Source organism: Ornithorhynchus anatinus, chromosome 3 (assembly GCF_004115215.2).
Source record: "Ornithorhynchus anatinus isolate Pmale09 chromosome 3, mOrnAna1.pri.v4, whole genome shotgun sequence".
In the NCBI taxonomy this organism is placed as follows: Eukaryota; Metazoa; Chordata; class Mammalia; order Monotremata; family Ornithorhynchidae; genus Ornithorhynchus; species Ornithorhynchus anatinus.
In genome coordinates, this window is record NC_041730.1 from 69314203 (window position 1) to 69333557 (window position 19355).

The window sequence follows — 19355 nt, forward strand, 5'->3', positions numbered from 1 at the left end:
ACCGCAAGTAACAATAGACACAGGAACAGAGATGATGATCTAACCTGAAAAATAAAAACTACTATATATTTCTTAAGCTACCAATGCTCCAATTTGATTAAAACACAAACACACACTCACACACACAATATCTTCAGACTACGGCCAGATTTATTTACTTGCTGTGATAGTGCTCGCATAACTTTCCGTGCTTTTTAATCTGTCATGGTCTTCTCTTAGAAGAATCTCAAAGCACATTGCAAAATTAATCATCAACAATCCATGATATTTACTGAGCATTTACTGGTTGCAGAGAACTATACTAAGCTCTTAGGAGAGTACAGTACAAAATAGTAGGTAGACATGATCCCTGCCCTCAAGGAACTTATGACCTAGTTAGGAGGACTGACATTAGAATACATTACAAATAGGGAATGTAGCAGGGCATAAAGATATGTAAGTGCTGTAGAGGTTTGTTATACTGTACTCTCCCAAGCACTTAGTACGGTATTCTGCACACAGTATGTGTTTAATACAATCGATTGATTAATAATTGATAGAGGTGATGGTAGATATCAAAGTGGATAAGGGGTACAAACCCAAGTTCATAAGTGACACAGAAGGGAAGAAAGAATAGGGTGGAGAATGAGATGTTAGGGAAGGTTTTTTGGAAGAAATATGGTTTGGGTACGGCTTTAAAAATGGAGGAAACAGTCTGTTGAATATGAAGGGAAAGGGGGTAGGTGAGCAAAGAGTCAACACTGAAGATGAGCTCGAGGTACAGTAAGTACCCAAGGGGAGCCTACACTAAGTCTAGCCCTGTAATAACACCACCACAGTCTATAGCAATCATATTTATTGATCATCTACTGTGTTCAGAGCACTGTATTAAGCACTTGGGAGAGTACATTACAATAAATAGAGTTGGCAAACATGTTTCCAGCCCACACCAAGTCTGTTTAGAAAGCAAGGAGAACAGGAATTTCATCCTATAATAAGCACTTAGGAAACATATAGAAAAAAATTTAGAAGTAATAAATACAATTGATGATGAAATAATCCCTGCTCTCCAGAGGTTTACAACCTAATCCTGGGACAAGGAAACATTAACTGATAAATACACATCAGTTAAAAAAGCAGGGCCAGAGTTATAAGCAAACACAGGAGGGTATATAAATCAGTAGCCAATTCACAAAATGCTTAAGAAATGGTATGGCTGGGTAGTTGGACAGTAAATCGGGTAACGTCTCCTGCAAGAGATCCTTTTTAGTAGGCTGTAATTTATTTATTAATTTATATTAATGTCTGTCTCCCACTCTGGACTGTAAGCTTGTTGTGGGCAGGGAATATGTCTATTTATTGTTATGTTGTACTCTCCCTTTCACTTAATAGCGTTTTGCAAATCCAAATGAATGAATTTTGAAGGAGGGAAGGAATTGTTCAGTGAGGCTGAAGGGGAGGAGGTGGGGAGGGCATGACCCAGGAGAGTGATAAACAATCAAATAAATTATATTTTTTGAGGGCTTACTATGGGAAGAGCACTCTATTAAGCACTTGGGAGAGAGTAAGCCAGAGACAGGAAACCTGGGAGCAAAGGATGGTTAGGTCATAGCCGAACTAAGGAGAGGTAGGAAGGGGTAGAAGGGAGGCTGAGATATTGAATGTCTAAGGGCCTGTAGCCACAAAAAAGACCCTAATCCCAGCAGATGAGCACACCACAACACCACAACACTCTGAGATACTGTCCTATTTATTAGTCTTGCCCCTCTCAACAGATTGATTCACCGATGATGTGTGCCCTAGCTGGTATGATGGACTGGACTGTACCTTGATTTTTAGAATTTCATTCTCTTCGTTAATCTTCAAAAGCTGCAAGTCTTTCTCTTTCATCTTCTCGGTAATTTGATTAAAATTGGACCGAGAGGCATCCGGTTCAAACTGGGAGACATCTTGAACATTTTGAAAATGCTGCTGAAATGAATAAACAAGACAAAGACAGACTGGACTCTTGTTTTAATCCCATAACCTTTGAAGTCAACAGCAGTTTCATGTACTGAAGAGATTTGCAGGGTAGGAAGAAAATCCAGAATCAGGCCCAAGAAAAATAAATTGGAGTAAATTATGTTTGTTGACCCAAGAACCAATGATTATCTCCACACAACTCAAAATAAATAAAATATTCTGATTCACATTTCCCGAGCCTCAGATTTGGGGGTAAGAAAAACAAACAACAACAACAAAAAAAACCCCAAAAGTTCTCAAAGAGATCTAATCTGCTTCTGATCCATTTGCATTTCCCTTTATCCCTTGCTAAATAATAATAATAATAATGTTGGTATTTGTTAAGCACTTACTATGTGCTGAGCACTGTTCTAAGCGCTGGGGTAGACATAGGGGAATCAGGTTGTCCCACGTGGGGCTCACAGTCTTAATCCCCATTTTACAGATGAGGGAACTGAGGCACAGAGAAGTTAAGTGACTTGCCCACAGTCACACAGCCGGCAAGTGGCAGAGCTGGGATTCGAACTCATGAGCCCTGACTCCAAAGCCCATGCTCTTTCCACTGAGCCACACTCTGCTGGTATCTGTGGATTTTTTTTTTTTTTTGCATTTCTTAAGGCACGGTACTAAACTCTGTGGAAGATACAAGCTAATCAGGTTGGAAACAGTCCCTGTCCCTGTTGGGGCCCACATTCTCAGTCCCCATTTTAGAGATGAGGTAACTGAGGCACAGAGAAGTTAAGTGGCTTGCCCAAGTTAAACAGCAGAGCAGTGGCAGACCTGGGATTAGAAGCCAGGTTCCTCTGACTCCCAGGCCTATGGTCTATCTACTAGGCCATGCTACTTCTCTAATTTTTTGAGTCTCCCATAATGAATATTTTTAAACCAACAGTTTCATGGCATTTTGCAGATTTTAAAATGTCTATTTCTAAAGGCATTTCATTCTTGTTGAAGGAGTTTTGCAACTCTATACACTTCAGAGTAGTTTTGCTAAGGCAAACAGAACTAAACTAGTATGGATGATGATGTTTTTATATAAGATACCAGAGATATTTTCAGAAACCAAAACAAAGTAACTGTTAATCTTCTAATAACAATTATATTATTTGCTCTAGTTCTGTTTTTTCAAGCATTCTATTATTCTATAACCTTTCCATTTTTTTTTTCCGATTGACATAATTATATAATTATGGCCAAGTTACAATACCAACAATAGAATGCCATAAACCCCTTCAAATCCTAATAGAATTGCATGCAATTTTCACAGTTTCTTCATTTCAAGAGAAAAATAAATGAAGAGCATGAAATTCAAATTAAACTGTTACCTTGGAACCAAATTTGGGAACTATAATCTTATGGTTGTCTTCTTTAAACTGGCTTCGGATTTTCTCCAGGGTACTTCTAATCTATAAAAAGAAAAGTGTTATTTTTCTAAACATTTTTTCAAATGACCTACATTTTATTTGTATGGAATGAACTCAAGGGAGCTTCAAAACTGGTGATATGTCATCTATTTTTGATGAATGATGCTCTATGAGGACTATAATAGAACCTTAAATATCTGATCTCAGCATCCCCTGACCAGAAGCAAGAATCTGACACTACATGAATATTTCAAATACCTTTTCCTCCCCCCAAAAATGGGCAGATACTAGGGATGAGTCCTCTTCCCAGTCTGATCCCAATTTCCTCTCTGATCACAGCAAAGTCAGGTTAGCAGCCTGTGATTAAGTTTTCACATCCAAATAAATGTGGTTAACTAAGGCCATCACAAAGGACAGGGGACACTCACCTGGAGTTACACAAAATTAGAAGGGCAGTGAAAAGTGATCTAATGAAAAGAGAACAGATCTGGGATTCAGAGGACTGGGTCTAATCCCGGCTCCACCACTTACCTGCTGTGGGACCTTAGGCAAGTCACTAAACTTCTCTGTGCCTCAGTTCACTCATCAATAGCTGTTCTCTCTTTTACTTAGGCTGTGAGTCCCCTGAGATTTGATTATCTCAAATATACCCCAGATCTTAGAGTACCGTGCTTGACACATAGTAAGTGTTTAGTGTCACGATTTCATTATTATACTGGCATCACAATCAATCAGTAGTATTTCAGTACTTACCGTATACAGAGCACTGTATTAAGTGCTTGAGAGAGTAAAATATGACAGAGTTGGTAGACAGGATCCCTGCCTGCAAGGTGTTTACAGACCAGAGCATAAATTCTATGACCTAGAGTTTATGTTCTAATTCTCATAGCTTGCATCCATTGAGCCACTTTGAGGCAGATCCTCAGCACCTCCTATCCTGAAAGAATCATTCATTCGTTCATTCAATAACATTTATTGACCGCTTATGTGCACAGCACTGTACTGAGTGCTTGGAATGTACAATTAGGCAACAGAGACAATCTCTGCCCAATAATGGGCTCACAGTCTAAACAGTGGACACAGTAAAGCAAAATAGAAAACAAAACATCAAAACAAAAAATAGAGATATGCACATCATTAACAAAATAAATAGAGTAATAAATAATATATACAAATATGCACAGTGCTGAGGGGGGAAGGGGGAAGAGCAGAGGACGGGAGAGGAGGGAATGGGGAGGGGAGGAGGAGCAGAGGGAAATGGGGTGCTCAGTCTGGGAAGGCCTCCTGGAGGAAGTGAACTCTCAGTAGGGCTTTGAAGAGGGGAAGAGAATTAGTCTGGCGGAGGTGAGGAGGGAGGGCATTTCAGGACAGTGGTAGGACGTAGGCCAGGGGTCGACGATGGGACAGGTGCGAACAGGGGATGATGAGGAGGTGAGCAAGAGGAGCGGAGCGTGGGGGGTGGGCAGTAGAAAGAGAGAAGGGAGGTAAGGTAGGAGGGGGCAAGGTGATGGAGAGCTTTGAAACCAAGAGTGAGGAGTTTTTGTTGCATGCGAAGATTGATAGGCAACCACTGGAGGTTTTTGAGGAGGGGTATGACATGCCCAGAGCGTTTCAGTAGGAAGATGATCCGGGCAGCGGAATGAAGAATAAACTGGAGTGAGGAGAGACAGGAAGAAAGGAGATCAGAGAGGAGGCTCACACAATAATCCAGTCAGGATATTATGAGAGCTTGTACCAGCACAGTAGCAGTTTGGATGCAGAGAAAGGGCAGATCTTGGCGATAGACCAGCAGGTTTCAATGATGGATTGGATGAGGGGGGTGAATGAGAGAGCAGAGTCAAGGATGACACCAAGGTTGTGGTCCTGTGACACAGGAAGGAAGGTATTGCCATCCACAGTGACCGGGAAGTCAGGGAGAGGACAGGGTTTGGGAGGGAAGATACGGAGTTCAGTTTTAGACATGTTGAGTTTTAGGTGGTGGGCAGACATCCAGGTGGAGATGTCCTGGAGGCAGGAGGAGATACGAGCCTGAAGGGAGGGAGAGAGAACAGGGGCAGAGATGTAGATTTGGGTGTCATCTGCGTAGAGATGATAGTTGAAGCCGTGGGAGCGAATGAGTTCACCAAGGGAGTGAGTAGAGACAGAGAACAGAAGAGGGACAAGAACTGACCCTTGAGGAACCCCTACAGTTAGAAGATGGGAGTGGGAGGAGGAGCCCAAGAAGGAGACTGAGAATGAATGGCCAGAGAGATAAGAAGAGAACCAGGAGAGGAAGGAGTCCATAAAGCCAAGGTGAGATAAACTGTGAAGGAGAAGGGGATGGTCGACAGTGTCAAAGGCACTAAAAGCTAGTATGACAAGCTTCAGATGGAAATAGGAGAAACTTCTAAGAACAATAACATAATTGTGATCTCTCCCTCTCCACTCCACACTCCCAAAGACATCTTTTTATCTAGTAACAGACCTGAGAGGAGGACAAAATCTCATAGGGTTATTATGAGGAATAGTAGTTAATAGAATAGTGAAACGGAAAAGAAAAAAATCCATGATGATATCGACTCATTCACTGAGGGTCCATGTTCAACTATACTGACACAAGGGAGTCTATATTTATAAGTTTCATTATCAAAATGGTGTTAGTTCCTTCTTCAGAAACTGTTTCTAAGGCTTAGTCTGCATCTGATAGAAAATGGCTGTTGGCATAATCAAAATACATACTCAGTCGTCTCCTTCTTAATTATCTTACAGCAGAAACAGTGCAATTTTTTTCCCCCAAGGATTTGGATCACAATTCAGAACAATGAGCTCTGCAATTTTCCTAATATTTTATGGTAATAGGGATAAAATACGGTGGGGAAGATGACAGATGAATCAGGGAGAGCTCCCTGGAGAAGATGGATTTTTAGTAGGGACTTGAAGGTAATAAAACTAATTTGGTAGTTGTTAAAAACTTGTTATGTACCAAGCACCGTACTAAGTGCTGAGGTAGAAACAAGATAATTAGGTCCCACCTGGGGCTCACAGCCTAAGTAGAAAGGAGAACATCTATTGAATTCCCATTTTGCAGGGAGGGGCCAGAATTAAGGCACAGAGAAGTTAAGTGACTTTCCCGAGGTCATACAGCAGGTATGTGGCAGACCCCCCAACTCCCGTGGTTAGAACCCAGGTCAATCAATCCATGGCATTTATTGAGCGCTTACTATGTGCAGGGCATTGTACTAAGTGCTTGGGAAAGTACAATACAACAGAACTAGCAGAAAAATTCCGCCCAGAAAGATTATTGCGGAGGGGATGAGCTTACAGCCTAGAGGACTAGTCTAGAGATTGTCTGACTCCCAAGCCTGAATTCTTTCCACTAAGGCCATGCTCTGGGGAAAGAAATGGTCTATTGGATGTGAAGAGGAGGAGGTTTCAGGCAGACAGAGCGAAATCAAGAGTTTAGCAGTTAGATAAGAATGAAGCACTGTGAGCAGGTTGGTTTGAAAGGTGAATAAACGAGTGAAACAGAAGAGGCTAAAGAATGAAGCACTGTGAGAAGGTTGGTTTGAAAGGTGAATAAACGAGTGAAACTGAGAACAGGTATAAGCTAGGATAATATTACAATAAACAAACTAATAATTGTCACAAAAAGATGCAATGATCAGTAGATAGACAAATCTCAGATGGAGGATCTGACTCTTTAGAGACTCAGGACCTTGAAATATTTGATACTCGCCCCACTTCCAACCCCACAGCACTCATGTACATATCCTTAAAATATATATTATAAATGACTATTTATTCATATTAATGTCTGTCTCCCCCTCTAGACAGTAAGCTCATTTTGGGCAGGGAATGGGTCTAATTCTGTTGTACTGTACTCTCCCAAGCGCTTAGTACAGTACTCTGCACAAAGCGAGTACTCAATAAATTTGATCGATTGATTGATTCAGGAAAAATCCCTTCTTATAACTGTCGCAGCTTCCTCAGGATTCTAAGAGATCAGAAGGCCTGGGATGGGACTTTTGGTCTGGTGAGAAGCAGAGTGGCCTACTGGAAAGAGTATGGGCCTGGGAGTCAGAGACCCTGGGTTCTAATCCCCTTTCTGCCACTTATCGTGTGTCCTTGGGTGAGTCACTTTACTTCTCCCTGCCTTCTTTTGCTCATCTGTAAGATGGGGATTCAATACCTGTTCTTTCTCCTACTTGGTCTGTAAGCGCCACGAGGGTCAGAGACTGTCTGATCTTTTGTCTTGTATCTACCCCAGTCCTCTGCACAAAATAAACTCTTAAATATCATTATTACTATTTATTATTATCATCATCATCTCTGGTCTACAGCAACAGTGATCCCAAAACATTCCAAACATGGTGTGCTCTGTCACCTCCCATTTAACCTTGTAACTCCTGTTTTTTTATAGAGGTTCTGGGCCACATATGAGTCCCTGCATATCCTGCCCCTTGCCCCTCCCGCAGGAGACAGAGTTTTTGTCCCAGTGTCTGCACTGGTAGTGAGGTGCCTGGTCTGGGCCACAGGGTGTCCCGCAAGCCCCGACGCTCAACTCTGGCAGTTCCCCAAAACTCAGTGACATTGAATGTCACCGACTGAGGTGAGGTAGCTGATTAAGAGAAGCAATGTGGCTTAGTGGATAAGAGTACAGACCTGGGAGTCAAAAGGACCTAGGTTCTAATACCAGCTCCGCTCCATGTGCTGTGTGACCTTGGGCAAGTCACTTTACTACTCTGGGCCTCAAGATCCCTCATCTGTAAAATGGGGATAAGAGTGTGAGCCCCATGTGGGACAGGGACTGTGTCCATCGGATTAACTTGAATCTACCCCAGCGCTCTGAACAGTGCTTGGCACACAGTAAGCATTCAACTAGTACCATAATAATAATTATCTACCTAAATTTGGGCAGAGATTCACACTGCACTGCTTTATATGACAAAATGACTGCACCAGAATGAACCAGAAATAGAAGACAATAGTAAATAATAACGGTGTCTCTCTTACCGTTTTTATATATTGAGTCTCTTCCATAATTTGGGTTGGGGAGCATCCATAGACTACATAGTTTTCATCTTCTTCAAACCCCTGCTCATCTTTTAAAACTTCCCCAGTCACTTCCAGAGCTGTCATTGTTCCCCTGTAAGAGTCTACATTTTTTGGAAGGATAAATAAAAAACAACAAATTAATAGAAGTTAATTCTTCCTTTCATTTATACAAATGAATAGGCTTATATTGATAGGTGAGTATGCTGAAAGCACTTCTTTATGCTTAGTTGTGGCTATAAATACCAAAATTAATTTAGCGTATGCATCAACACTTTCCAAAACAATCACTGATTAAAAACACAGGTTAGCAGAATATTAGAAATGCATATGCATAAACATGTCCTTTCTGCTTACTGTGATTTTACTAATGCACAAAGGGGAATCAAGACAATTCAACCGAGGGGGAGGGGCACAGTCCAACTTAGTTTTTTTAGTTGCTCCATGTCGGCATTCCATCCATCCATCTCCTCCTCCCCACTCCCACAGCTGCTGCATAAGCTCCTCATTTCCTTCCACGATAGTAGAAAGGAAGGTGAAACTAGGCAGCAACCACAACTGGGAGGATGAAGAATATGGTTGGCAGGGGTTGTTTTGGGGCGTGTGCTGCAGATATTGGACCCTGAAGAGCTTGCGATGATCCATGCATTACTCTGAGCACAAAGCCATATACAGTGACACCTCACATGAACCATTCGATAACAGTCCATCTGAGTCTCATAGACCAAACCTAGAGCATTTCTCTACTTGAAGGCAGTGCTGGAAATGGAAAGAGCATGGGTCTGGAAGTCAGAGAACCTGGGTTCTAATCCCAGCTCTGCCACTTGTCTGCTGTATGACCTTGGGAAAGTCACTTCATTTGTCTGGGCCTCAGTTTCCACATCTACAGAATGGGGATTAAGATGCTGAACTCTATGTGGGACAGGGACTGTGTCCAATCTACCTTAGCTTACATCTACCTCAGCACTTAATACAGTGCCTGGCACATGGTAAGCACTTACCATTAAAAAAAAAGGTTTTTGTATTTCCTTCCCAGGTAATTATTATTATATTTGTTAAACACTTACTATGTGTCAACCACTGTTCTACGGACTGGGGTGATACAATTTCATTAGGTTTCACACAGTCCCCAAACCACTTGGGGCTCACATTCTAAATGGGAGGGAGTAAGATTTGATCTCCGTATGGAAACTGAGACACAGAAAAGTTAAGTCATTTGCTGAAGGTCATACAGTAAACAATAGGTAGAGCTGGGATGGGATTAGAGCCCCAGTCCTCTGACTCCTAAGCTTGTGCTCTTTTCACTAGGCCATGCTGCTTCTCAGATCCCTCTGAACTATGTCGTTGGTGATTTTGTTGTTGTTGTTGTTGTTGTTGGGGCGGTGAGGAGGATACGCTTGTGAATCTCAGAAGCGTGGAGGCACTGAGCTGGGAGAGGTTGGGAGCTTAAAATTAAAATACTGAACATAAAGTGATGCCTACTAGTACTGCAGAGGGAATGCACCAGGCAAAAACCAGGCTGTCTGCTACAATCACACCTAAGTTACTTGAACATCTACCTAAATAACAGTAGCGGTGACAGCATTTATCAATCACTTACTGTGTGCGCAGCATTCTACAGAGCACCGGAAAAATACACAGATAAAGGTTTGACAGATCCCTGACTCTACAAGGACACTCATTCTAAAAATAAGGTGTGGAAGGGTTAGCAATCAACACAATAGGAAAGATGAAATGATATGAGGAGATTTTGCCGCTAAAGCATCTAAATATAGGCCCTGAGGATAAGCAAGTAATTGATCATATTTATTGAGCATTTACTGTGTGCAGAGCACTGTACTAAGTGCTTGGCAGAGTTCAACTTAACAGAGTTGGAAATATTTTACTTGTGCACAGAACAAGGCCCTGTTCTGATCATCCCAGGTGGAGATAGGGGACGGAAGGACTAAGTCAAGGAATTAAACATCAATTTCTATATATGTATGTATAGATATGTGTATAGATATGGATATTATCCTATTACTTCTTATTAGAAATGCACCATAACTCAGCTGCTTCTTGAGTTATTCCAGATAAGTGGCGATAAAATGAAGAACTGACAGGAAATATATTTATTGACTTTTAGAGTGCAATATAAACTCCATTGTTTTTAGGATGGCCTAATCCACTTTCTGCTCAGTCCATTGAATAACAATGGCCTCTCACATAAAAGGAAGCCTAAAGGAAGTCCAAAGGTCACCGCCAAAGCTAAGTACAGTTCTTTTCTGCTTTTAGTCTATTAAAATGATTTTTAAGCCAGTGTTTGTACATGACTTGTGGCCCATAGGCAAGTCACTGCAATTGTTAGAAATCTAGTATGAAATTAAATAAAGCAAGAAGATTATCATCGTATAATTCGAAGCAAATGTGCAAGATAAAGTTTCTTCTAGTTCCACCTGTTCTGTCAGCTGTATTTGTACAGCACAATGGTGACATCCAGTGTCAGTTAAATAAATCTCAGGTGAAAGAGCGGAGTTTGAGATAAGCCTACGCAGAGCTCCTACAGAATGTCACGAGGCACAGATCCACATTTCTGATGTGAAATCCTGCATTCACCATAAGCCTGCGGACCTCTGATTTTAGAATCCCCTGCACATCCTGGCTGGTCAAATCCTCATTTTGCAAGGAAGCAAAGCAAACTTTCTTTTCATTTGCCATTTTGTTTAATTTCGAGAGGAAGTGAAAGCACACATTCTGGTAGAACTGAATGTCCCTTTGAATTGTGGACTAAGTTTCATCAGCTTAACATTCAGAAATAGATTACTGACTTTGCATAGAAAGACTGCATAGTTCTGAAGGCAGGGCGATATCCTTTCGAACATTTTGCAAGGAGTCGTGAGAATCGCTGACCTACTTGAGCTGGGAAGATATACAATCCCCAGTATTTACAGAAAGCAACACAGGTCGGGTGGCACAGATGTGGGTTGTTGGGATGATTCACTTTGTAGAAAAATACACATCCAATATGAAAGACAACTATTTGGAAATGTTTTTAAAATAAAGTGGTGATAAAGAAATTATTCTCTAAGGAACATATTTAAAGGGGTAAAAAACAATTGGGAAAGATCAAGTTTGTCTTATTAAATTGCCAACAAAAACCTATGCAGACCTCTCTTTATAATGACAATAATTATAGTAATAATTGTGGTATTTGATAAGTGCTATGTGCTAAGCAACACACTAAGCACTGGGGTAGAAAGATGATAACCGGGGGGGGGGGGGGGGGGGGCGGGGAATGGAGACCCGTATGGGGCTCAATATCTAAGAGGGTAAGAGAACAATAATTTCTACCACATTTTGTCTTATGCTTTCAAGTCGTCTTTGACCCATAGCATGGACACATCTCTCCCAGGACACCTAACCTCCATCTGCAATCATTCTAGTAGTGTATCCATAGAGTTTTCTTGGCAAAAATATGGAAGTGGTTTACCATTGCCTCCTGCCACGCAGTAACCCTGCGTCTCCTCTCTTGACTCTCTCTCATGCTGCTGCTGCCCAGCACAGGGGAGTTTTGACTTGAAGCAGATTTCCTTCCACTGGCTAGTCACTGGCCAAGCTAGGAATGGAATGGGTATGCCTCTGTTTGACTCTCCCTCTCATAGTCGAGACTGGTAGAGTACTGGAAACTTTCCAGGTGTAATCCTGAGGGGGGCCACCCCATTCTACAGATGAGGAAACTGAGGCGCAAGGAAGTCAAGTGACTTGCCCAAGATCACACAGAAGGCAAGTGGCAAAACTGGGATTAGAACCTAGGTCTCCTGACTCCCAAGCCCATGCTCTTTCTACTATGCCACACTTTCCACATTTACGATGACAAATGCATAGCACACTTCCCTTTTGAGTCCAGTTCTGCAGTTAGGTGGACTAGTGTGTCTTCCTTAACTACTACATGGCAGGGTAGTCTGTTTTTTGACTGGTCTGCCCCTTGTCTGGCACATTTGCCTTTATGCTTATGATTTTGATTTTAGGCATCTCCCTCCCTCCATGGTGACACTTGCTGCCAAGTCTCCCGATTTAGAAGCAGCATCCAGGATCTGGGAGATCTGCGGAAGAAAGGCAAAGATTCAAGAACAGGTGGAGGGGGGGCAAGGGCAACTCTTACAGATCCCCCAGAGAAATACTCTAGGTTCAAATGCACTTGACATAATTCTACAAAGTGGCACTTTGTGATGTCATTAAGTCATGCTATATGCAACATAACATGGATCTCCATATATGATATTTTTGAGTGGCATGGAGGGCATCTTCTCCTAAGGAGATAATTTTAAACGTTTAATTGTAGAACTAATCCTCAAAGAGTTCTTAGAGCTGAAAAAGAGTATCAGCTTTGTTAAGAAGAAATTGATCAGGTCACACAATTTTTTTTTTATTGTTCTACTGGCCAGACTTGTACCATGATAGGATGCTAGCAGCAAAATAAACAACTGTAGCTTGTTTTGAACTCTTCCAGAAAAGAGACTTGTTGCCAAGGCCCAGTATAAATGATTTTCGTTTTCTTTAATATCAAACAAATCATTTCCATTTCTTGGAAGTAGGATCTCCTTTTACTACAATTATTATGAAACAATTGGTTTGCTTTCTTCTCCAAAACCATGTAGCATCTGGGTGACACATATTAACAGAGAAGGCCCTGCATCTTCTATTTATTAGATTTTCCTCCTAAAATGGACTAGCTATCTGAAGGGCTGGGCAATTAACTTTAAGGAGCTTTGTTGAGAAACTTCAACAAGTGTAAGACAAGATTTTCTCTAGTAACTGTCTTAAATTCATTTTGTCATCACCAGGATTCATTGAAGCTTACTGTATGCACAGCGCTCTATTAAGCACTTGGGAAAGTACAATACAACAGAGTTGGCAGACACGTTCCCTGCCCACAGTGAGCTTACAGGCCAGAGGGAGGAATCAGACATTAAATACATCATTTAAAATATATAATGTAAATTCTTCATTTGTTCAACTGCTCAAGTCTGCTAGGCTTCAGTTGCTCAGGATCACATGCTGCTTAGCTAATTGACCAAAGATGACCGCTCACGTAAAAATTATTTTAAAGAGTCATTGTCAAGGCTAAGGGCTGTAAGCTCATTGTGGGCCGGGAATGTCACTGTTTTTCGTTGTGTTGTACTTTCCCAAGCACTTAATGCAGTGCTCTGCACACAGTAAACGTTCAATAAATACCACTAAATGAGTCTGTCCACCAGCTGTGCACTAGCTTGTGCATCTCCTCAGATGCCTTCATATTGTCTCCTGAGAGAGGTTTCCCGTATCCCTAATCTATCTTCATGTCCGCCTTCCCCTGTTGACTGTAAGCTCCTTCTGGGTAAGGGATCGTGTCTACCAAATCGGCTGCACCATACTTGCCTGAGAATTTAGTACAGTGCTCTGCACACAGTAAGAGCTCAATAAATACCACCGATGGATTGACTGCGCGACAAGATTTCCCTGCTTCTAAATGTCAGAGCACTTCCGAGTTTGTCATTTATTTCAAGTTCCAGAACTTCTCTGGAATACTTTAATAACACGGGATTTCAAAATAATCTCGATGATAATCATTTCAAAATTAGCATTCCTTTTCTTTCAATGATTCTATGACCAACTCTGCAAAAGAGAGGAACATTTTTCCTTCATTAGAATGATCTGGTTTGGGGGGAAAATAAGGTGTGAACAAAGTGGGAACAAAGGTCATAGCATCAGGGACACCAAAGAGTTGTCACCTGTGTGACCTTAGGTAAGCTACCTAACTTCTCTGTGCCTCAGTTACTTCATCTGTAAAATGGGGATTAATACTGTTAGGTCCAGGTGCAACATGGATTCTCTTCAACCTGATTAGCTTGTATCTACCCCAGCGCTTAGTACAATGCCTGACACATAGTAAGCACTTGACAAATATCACAAAAAACAAAAACTAAAGACAGGATCTATGACAATCTATGTAGAGAATTTTGGATTTTCCTGCTCCTAGCTCCATTTACCAACTCTGTGGCCTCCACAAGGGGTCTTCATGGCCTTTCTCATCCACCAGCCTGAGTATGGAAAAGTTGTAACGCGATCAAGGAACTGTCATCCCAAGGAAACACTGTTAGACAGTCTTTGTGAACAGTCAGAAGACATGTAGGAAGAAGCTCATTATAGTCAGGGAATGTGTCTACTAATTCTCTTGTAAAGTACATTCTCAAGCATTTAGTACAGTGCTTTGCACATAGTGAGTGCTTAATAAATATTGTTAATTGATACCACACACGGTCACAAAAACCCTTTCTAGTTTCACCTCAAACTAGGTGGCTTCCTATTACAGGTCTATAAAGTATCATAAAAACATTTACTTGCAAATACTCCTTTCATATGTTTGAATATGGAGTGGTGCTCTTTTAGAACGTGAAGAAAATGTGGATTTAGGATTTTGGGGTCACATATGAATTGACTTTGTCTCAGGAAGAAACAACTGATAGAGATTCCAATTAGAAAGATCCCCAAGGGCAAGAAACATGTTCTCCATTTCCTTTGATCGCTTCTACAAGAGGATGAGCGTAAGCTGTTATTTACAGTGGATATTCCACTCATAAGCAGTGTGGCCTAATGGAATGATCATAGACCTGGGAGTCAGAAGACATGGGTTCTAATCCACTTCTGCCACTTGTCTTCTGTGTGACCTTGGGCAAGTTACTTTATTTCTCTCTACCTTGGTTTCCTCACCTGTCAAATCAGGATTAATATCTATATTCACTTTCCCTTATAGCTGTGAACCCCTGGGTCCAACCTGTTCATCTTAAATCTACCCCAGCACCTAGTACTGTGCTTGACAAATACGAAGCATGTAACAAATACCACAATTGCTATTTTAAACCGTTTTATGCATTTCCAGTTTTTGAAGCACATCCATTTTTAGAGAAGCGGCTTGGCCTAGAGGATAGAGCAAAGGCCTGAGAGTCAGAAGGACCTGGGTTCTAATCCCTGCTCTACTTGTCTGCTGCATGACCTTGGACAAGTCGCTTCACTTCTCTGTGCCCCAGCTACCTCATCTGTAAAATGGGGATTAGCACTATGAGCCCCATGTGAGACAAGGACTGTGTCCAACCCGATTTGCTTGTCTCCACCCCAGCGCTTAATTTCGTGCCTGGCACACAGTTAGCACTTAACAAATACAACAATTTATTACTACTGTCAATATTAAACTCATTCATTAATACACTCTGGTTGGATACAGTGTGATAAAAGTAAACTACAGTTCCCAAATAGGATCTCCAAGCCCAGAAAGCAGAGCTTCCCTCTACCTTGGGCACAGTTATCTATTATTGGGCACAGTTGGTCTTATGCTTCCCTTGCCTAGGATCACAATGGCAGTCACACTGAGATCAGAATCCATAGCAATTTGACCATCAGGGCTGCCTAATGCATCTTGGCTCTTCTCCCTTTTGTCATTTCCCTTCTCCTAGCACTCTCCCTATCTTCAAAGCCCTAATAAAATCATATCTCCTCCAGGAAGTCTTCCCTGATTAATCTCTCATCTCCCCACCCTTTTTCCCATCCCTCGTGAATCATCTGTGCTCTTCGGTCCATAAGCCAATCAATCAGCGGTATTTACTTAGCGCTTAGCTTGGTAGAGTACGATATAAGAGTTGGTAGAGAGCGCCCAAAGGGAGTTTACAATCTAGGGAGACAGATATTAATATATAAACTATGGATGTGTAAGCACAAGTGCTATGGGTGAAGTGAATAACATCTAAGTGCAAGGGTGAGGCAGAAAGGAGTGGGAGAAGAGGAAATGAGAAGAGGGCTTAGTCAGGGAAGTCCTCCTGGAGCAGTGCCTTCGATAAAGTTTTGAAGTGGGGAGAGTGACTGTCTGTCAGATATGAAGTGGGAGGGATTTCCAGGCAGCGGGCAGGGCTTGAGCGAGCGATCAGTGGTGAGACAGACGAGATCAAGGTACGGTAAGCAGGTTGGCATTAGAGGAGTAAAGTTTGCAGACTGGGTTGTAGTAGGAAATCTGGGAGGTAGGTAGGAGAGGGCAAGGCAATTGTGTGTTTTAAAGTCAACGGTGAGGAGTTTCTGCTTGACGTGAGGGTGGATGGGCAACCACTTGAGGTTCTTGAGGAGATCAGGGGCGGGGGGGGAGGCCTGGACTGAACACTCTTTTAGAAAAAAATAAACCAAGCAGCATGGTGAGGTAAGAACTGGAGTAGGGAGAGACAGAAGGCAGATAAGTAAGTGAAGAGGCTGATGCAGTAGTTAAGGTGGGATCTGATAACTGCTTGGATCAAGGTAGTAGCAGTTTGGATGGAAATGAAAGGGTGGATTTTAGCAAGGTTTTAAAGGCAAAACCAAGAGGATTTGGTGACATATTGAACATGTGGGTTAAATGGGAGACATGAGTAGAGGAGAAGCACTTAAATTCTTAGCACATCCCACAGCATCTATGTACATCTCCTTAACAGTTCAATGCTTCCCCTACCTGTCATTTATTTTAATGTCAGTTTTCTCAGTTACACTGAAAACTCCTCAATGGCAGGGATTGTGTCTACCTACCCTATTGTACTCCTCCAAGTGTTTATTGCAGTTCTCTGCACACAGTAAGAATTCAGTAAATATCACTGATTCATTGATTTTGGCAACTGGAATTATAGGAGGAGGATTGCAAGGAAAAGTGGACTTAAAGAGTCAGTCAAAAGTGTTCAGCAGCCACTGAGATTGAATTTTGCACAATGAATTATGCTTCGTCATGTCAGTGCTAGTTTCTTCAAAAAGAGAGATAATCCAGGTTTTGAATTAACTGTAATTAATCTCGGTTGGGTTAAACTGAAATATTTTAAAACTGAAATTCATTTTTAGTGCTGGGTGACAAAAGTGAATGCTTTCTAACTTTTTAAGTTGTAAGGATTTAAGCTTCCTAGGCTGATTGCTGTGCTACTCATGCTACATAAACCTAATTTTTCTAGCCTATTGTTCTTTTGAAATGCATACGATAACATTTCATAGTATGTTCATAATTTCATTAAAATTATTAGGATGCCTGAAACATTTAAATTAAAATGTGGGCAACTATGGTAATTACCTTTGCTTACAACTATTTTGTATTGAGTACTGTTTAAAATTCAGCACGCACCTTACCATGTTTAATGCACAGGGATAAAGATGAAATGTTCCATCTCTAACAAAGCATAATTAATGATATAAGTATTGCATAAATACACATATTAAAAGGTGATTCTCCTTTATTTATAAGGCTGGGTGAATACGAGCTCTGTGGCAATGTAGGGCACAGACAACTCAGTGTTGAAACCTATATGCTTTTCAAATATGAGAAAATTAAATACCATATTTATTAGCCAATTAAGTAACGTGATACCCTAAATGAGTATTACATGGTAGTCACTAAACATGTATGGGGTGGGGAACATTATTAATCGATTTTATGTATTGATGGTTTTGAGCTCATTATGGGCAGGGAATATGTCCACCAATTTGGTTGTATTGTGCTTTCTCAAGTGCTTAGTACAGTGCTCTGCATATAATAAGCGCTCAGTAAATACCATTGACTGATCGATGAGGACTGCTCTCGAGGGCATCCTGACTGTTGTGTGATAAACCTTGACTACCAGAGTTATGCTATGGGAATGGGCATCCTTTTTAAAATACCAATTCATATCACTTTTTGGGGGTCACAGTTTATACACACATACACTCAATCTCATCATCTATAGTCACTGTACAACCTCTACCCTCACCACTGGTGAAATTCCTTTCTCTGTCCACAACCTCTTCACTTGACTTCTCTCCCGGTTACCCACTTCCGGCAAATCAGTCCTGTTGCCCAAAAGAGACCTCCAATCTTTTAATACAATCCAATTTTCTGAAATCATCATGCCCCATCTGGTCTCTGTACAAATGAAACTACCTTCTCGACTCACAAACTAATGACTTTTAACATCACTCTCTCAACTAACCTGCTCCCCTATTCCTCCACTGAAATACTCTCCCCCCTCTTTCTTGAACTGTCAACTCCACGTGGGATCTGCATTGTGTCCAATATGATTAACTGCCCCAGGATTTAGCATGTAGAAAGTAATGACATCACATCTTCAACCAAATCACTAGCACTTATTAAGTATCTGTATGCACAGCACTCCCCTAAACTCTTGGGAGAGCATAATATATAATCGGTACACATGATCCTCACTTCAAGGAATTTACAATCCAGAGAAGAGAAGGACAGGTAGGAGGAAGTAATAAAATATAAAGATATGGACCTAAGAGCTACAGGGGTGTGGGTTTTCAGGTGGCAACTGTATAGGTTAGAGGGAGGGAGTATGAGAGATTAATCAGGGAGGGCCTCCTAGAAAAGATTTGATTTCAAAAGGCCTTTGAAGATGGGCACAACAATAACCCACCAGATGTACAAAAAGGAGGGATTTCTAGGCAGAAAGGAGGGTGTGAGCAAGAGGCTGGGAGCCAGACAGACGAGAAAAGCACAGAGAGTAGAGTGGAAGCGGTGTGGACTAGTGAAAAGAGCATGTGTCTGGAACTCAGGACCTGGGTTCTAATCCTGACTCTGCCATTTGGTTGTGGTGTGGCCTTGGGCAAGTCACTTAACTTCTCCGTATTTCAGTTATCTAATTGTAAAATGGGAATTAAGACGTGAGCCCAAAGTGGGACATGAACCGTGTCCAACCTGATCAACTGGAATGCTCTCAGCTCTAGGTACAGTGCCTGGCACATTCATTCATTAGTATTTATTGAGCGCTTACTGCGTGCAGAGCACTGTACTAGATGCTTCGAAAGTACAATTCAGGAACAGATAGTGACAATCCCTACCCAATGTTTAACAAATACCATTTGAAAAAAAAAGACCCTGTAGGCTGGAGTGGAGTAGGAGAGGAGAGAGGACAGCTAGAGGGAAGAAAGATGATTGAGTGGCTTAAAGTTTGTGGTCAGGAGTTTCTGATGCAG

At 41.5% G+C, this 19355-nt stretch overlaps 1 protein-coding gene across 3 annotated transcripts in view; it reads right to left on the bottom strand.

Moving 5' to 3' along the window:
* CCDC68 (coiled-coil domain containing 68) overlaps positions 1 to 19355 on the bottom strand; it is a 42605-nt gene that overhangs the window by 22051 nt on the left and 1199 nt on the right. For 2 of the 3 annotated variants that reach the window (XM_029060784.2, XM_029060783.2), the window contains exons 2-4: positions 8337 to 8479; positions 3306 to 3386; positions 1807 to 1950 (exon numbers count right to left, since the gene is read on the bottom strand). In XM_029060784.2, the coding sequence (XP_028916617.1) occupies positions 1807 to 1950; positions 3306 to 3386; positions 8337 to 8462 (351 nt within the window). In that variant the 5' untranslated portion in view covers positions 8463 to 8479. The remainder of the gene's footprint in view (positions 1 to 1806; positions 1951 to 3305; positions 3387 to 8336; positions 8480 to 19355) is intronic. The other variant, XM_029060785.2, reaches the window with a different exon arrangement.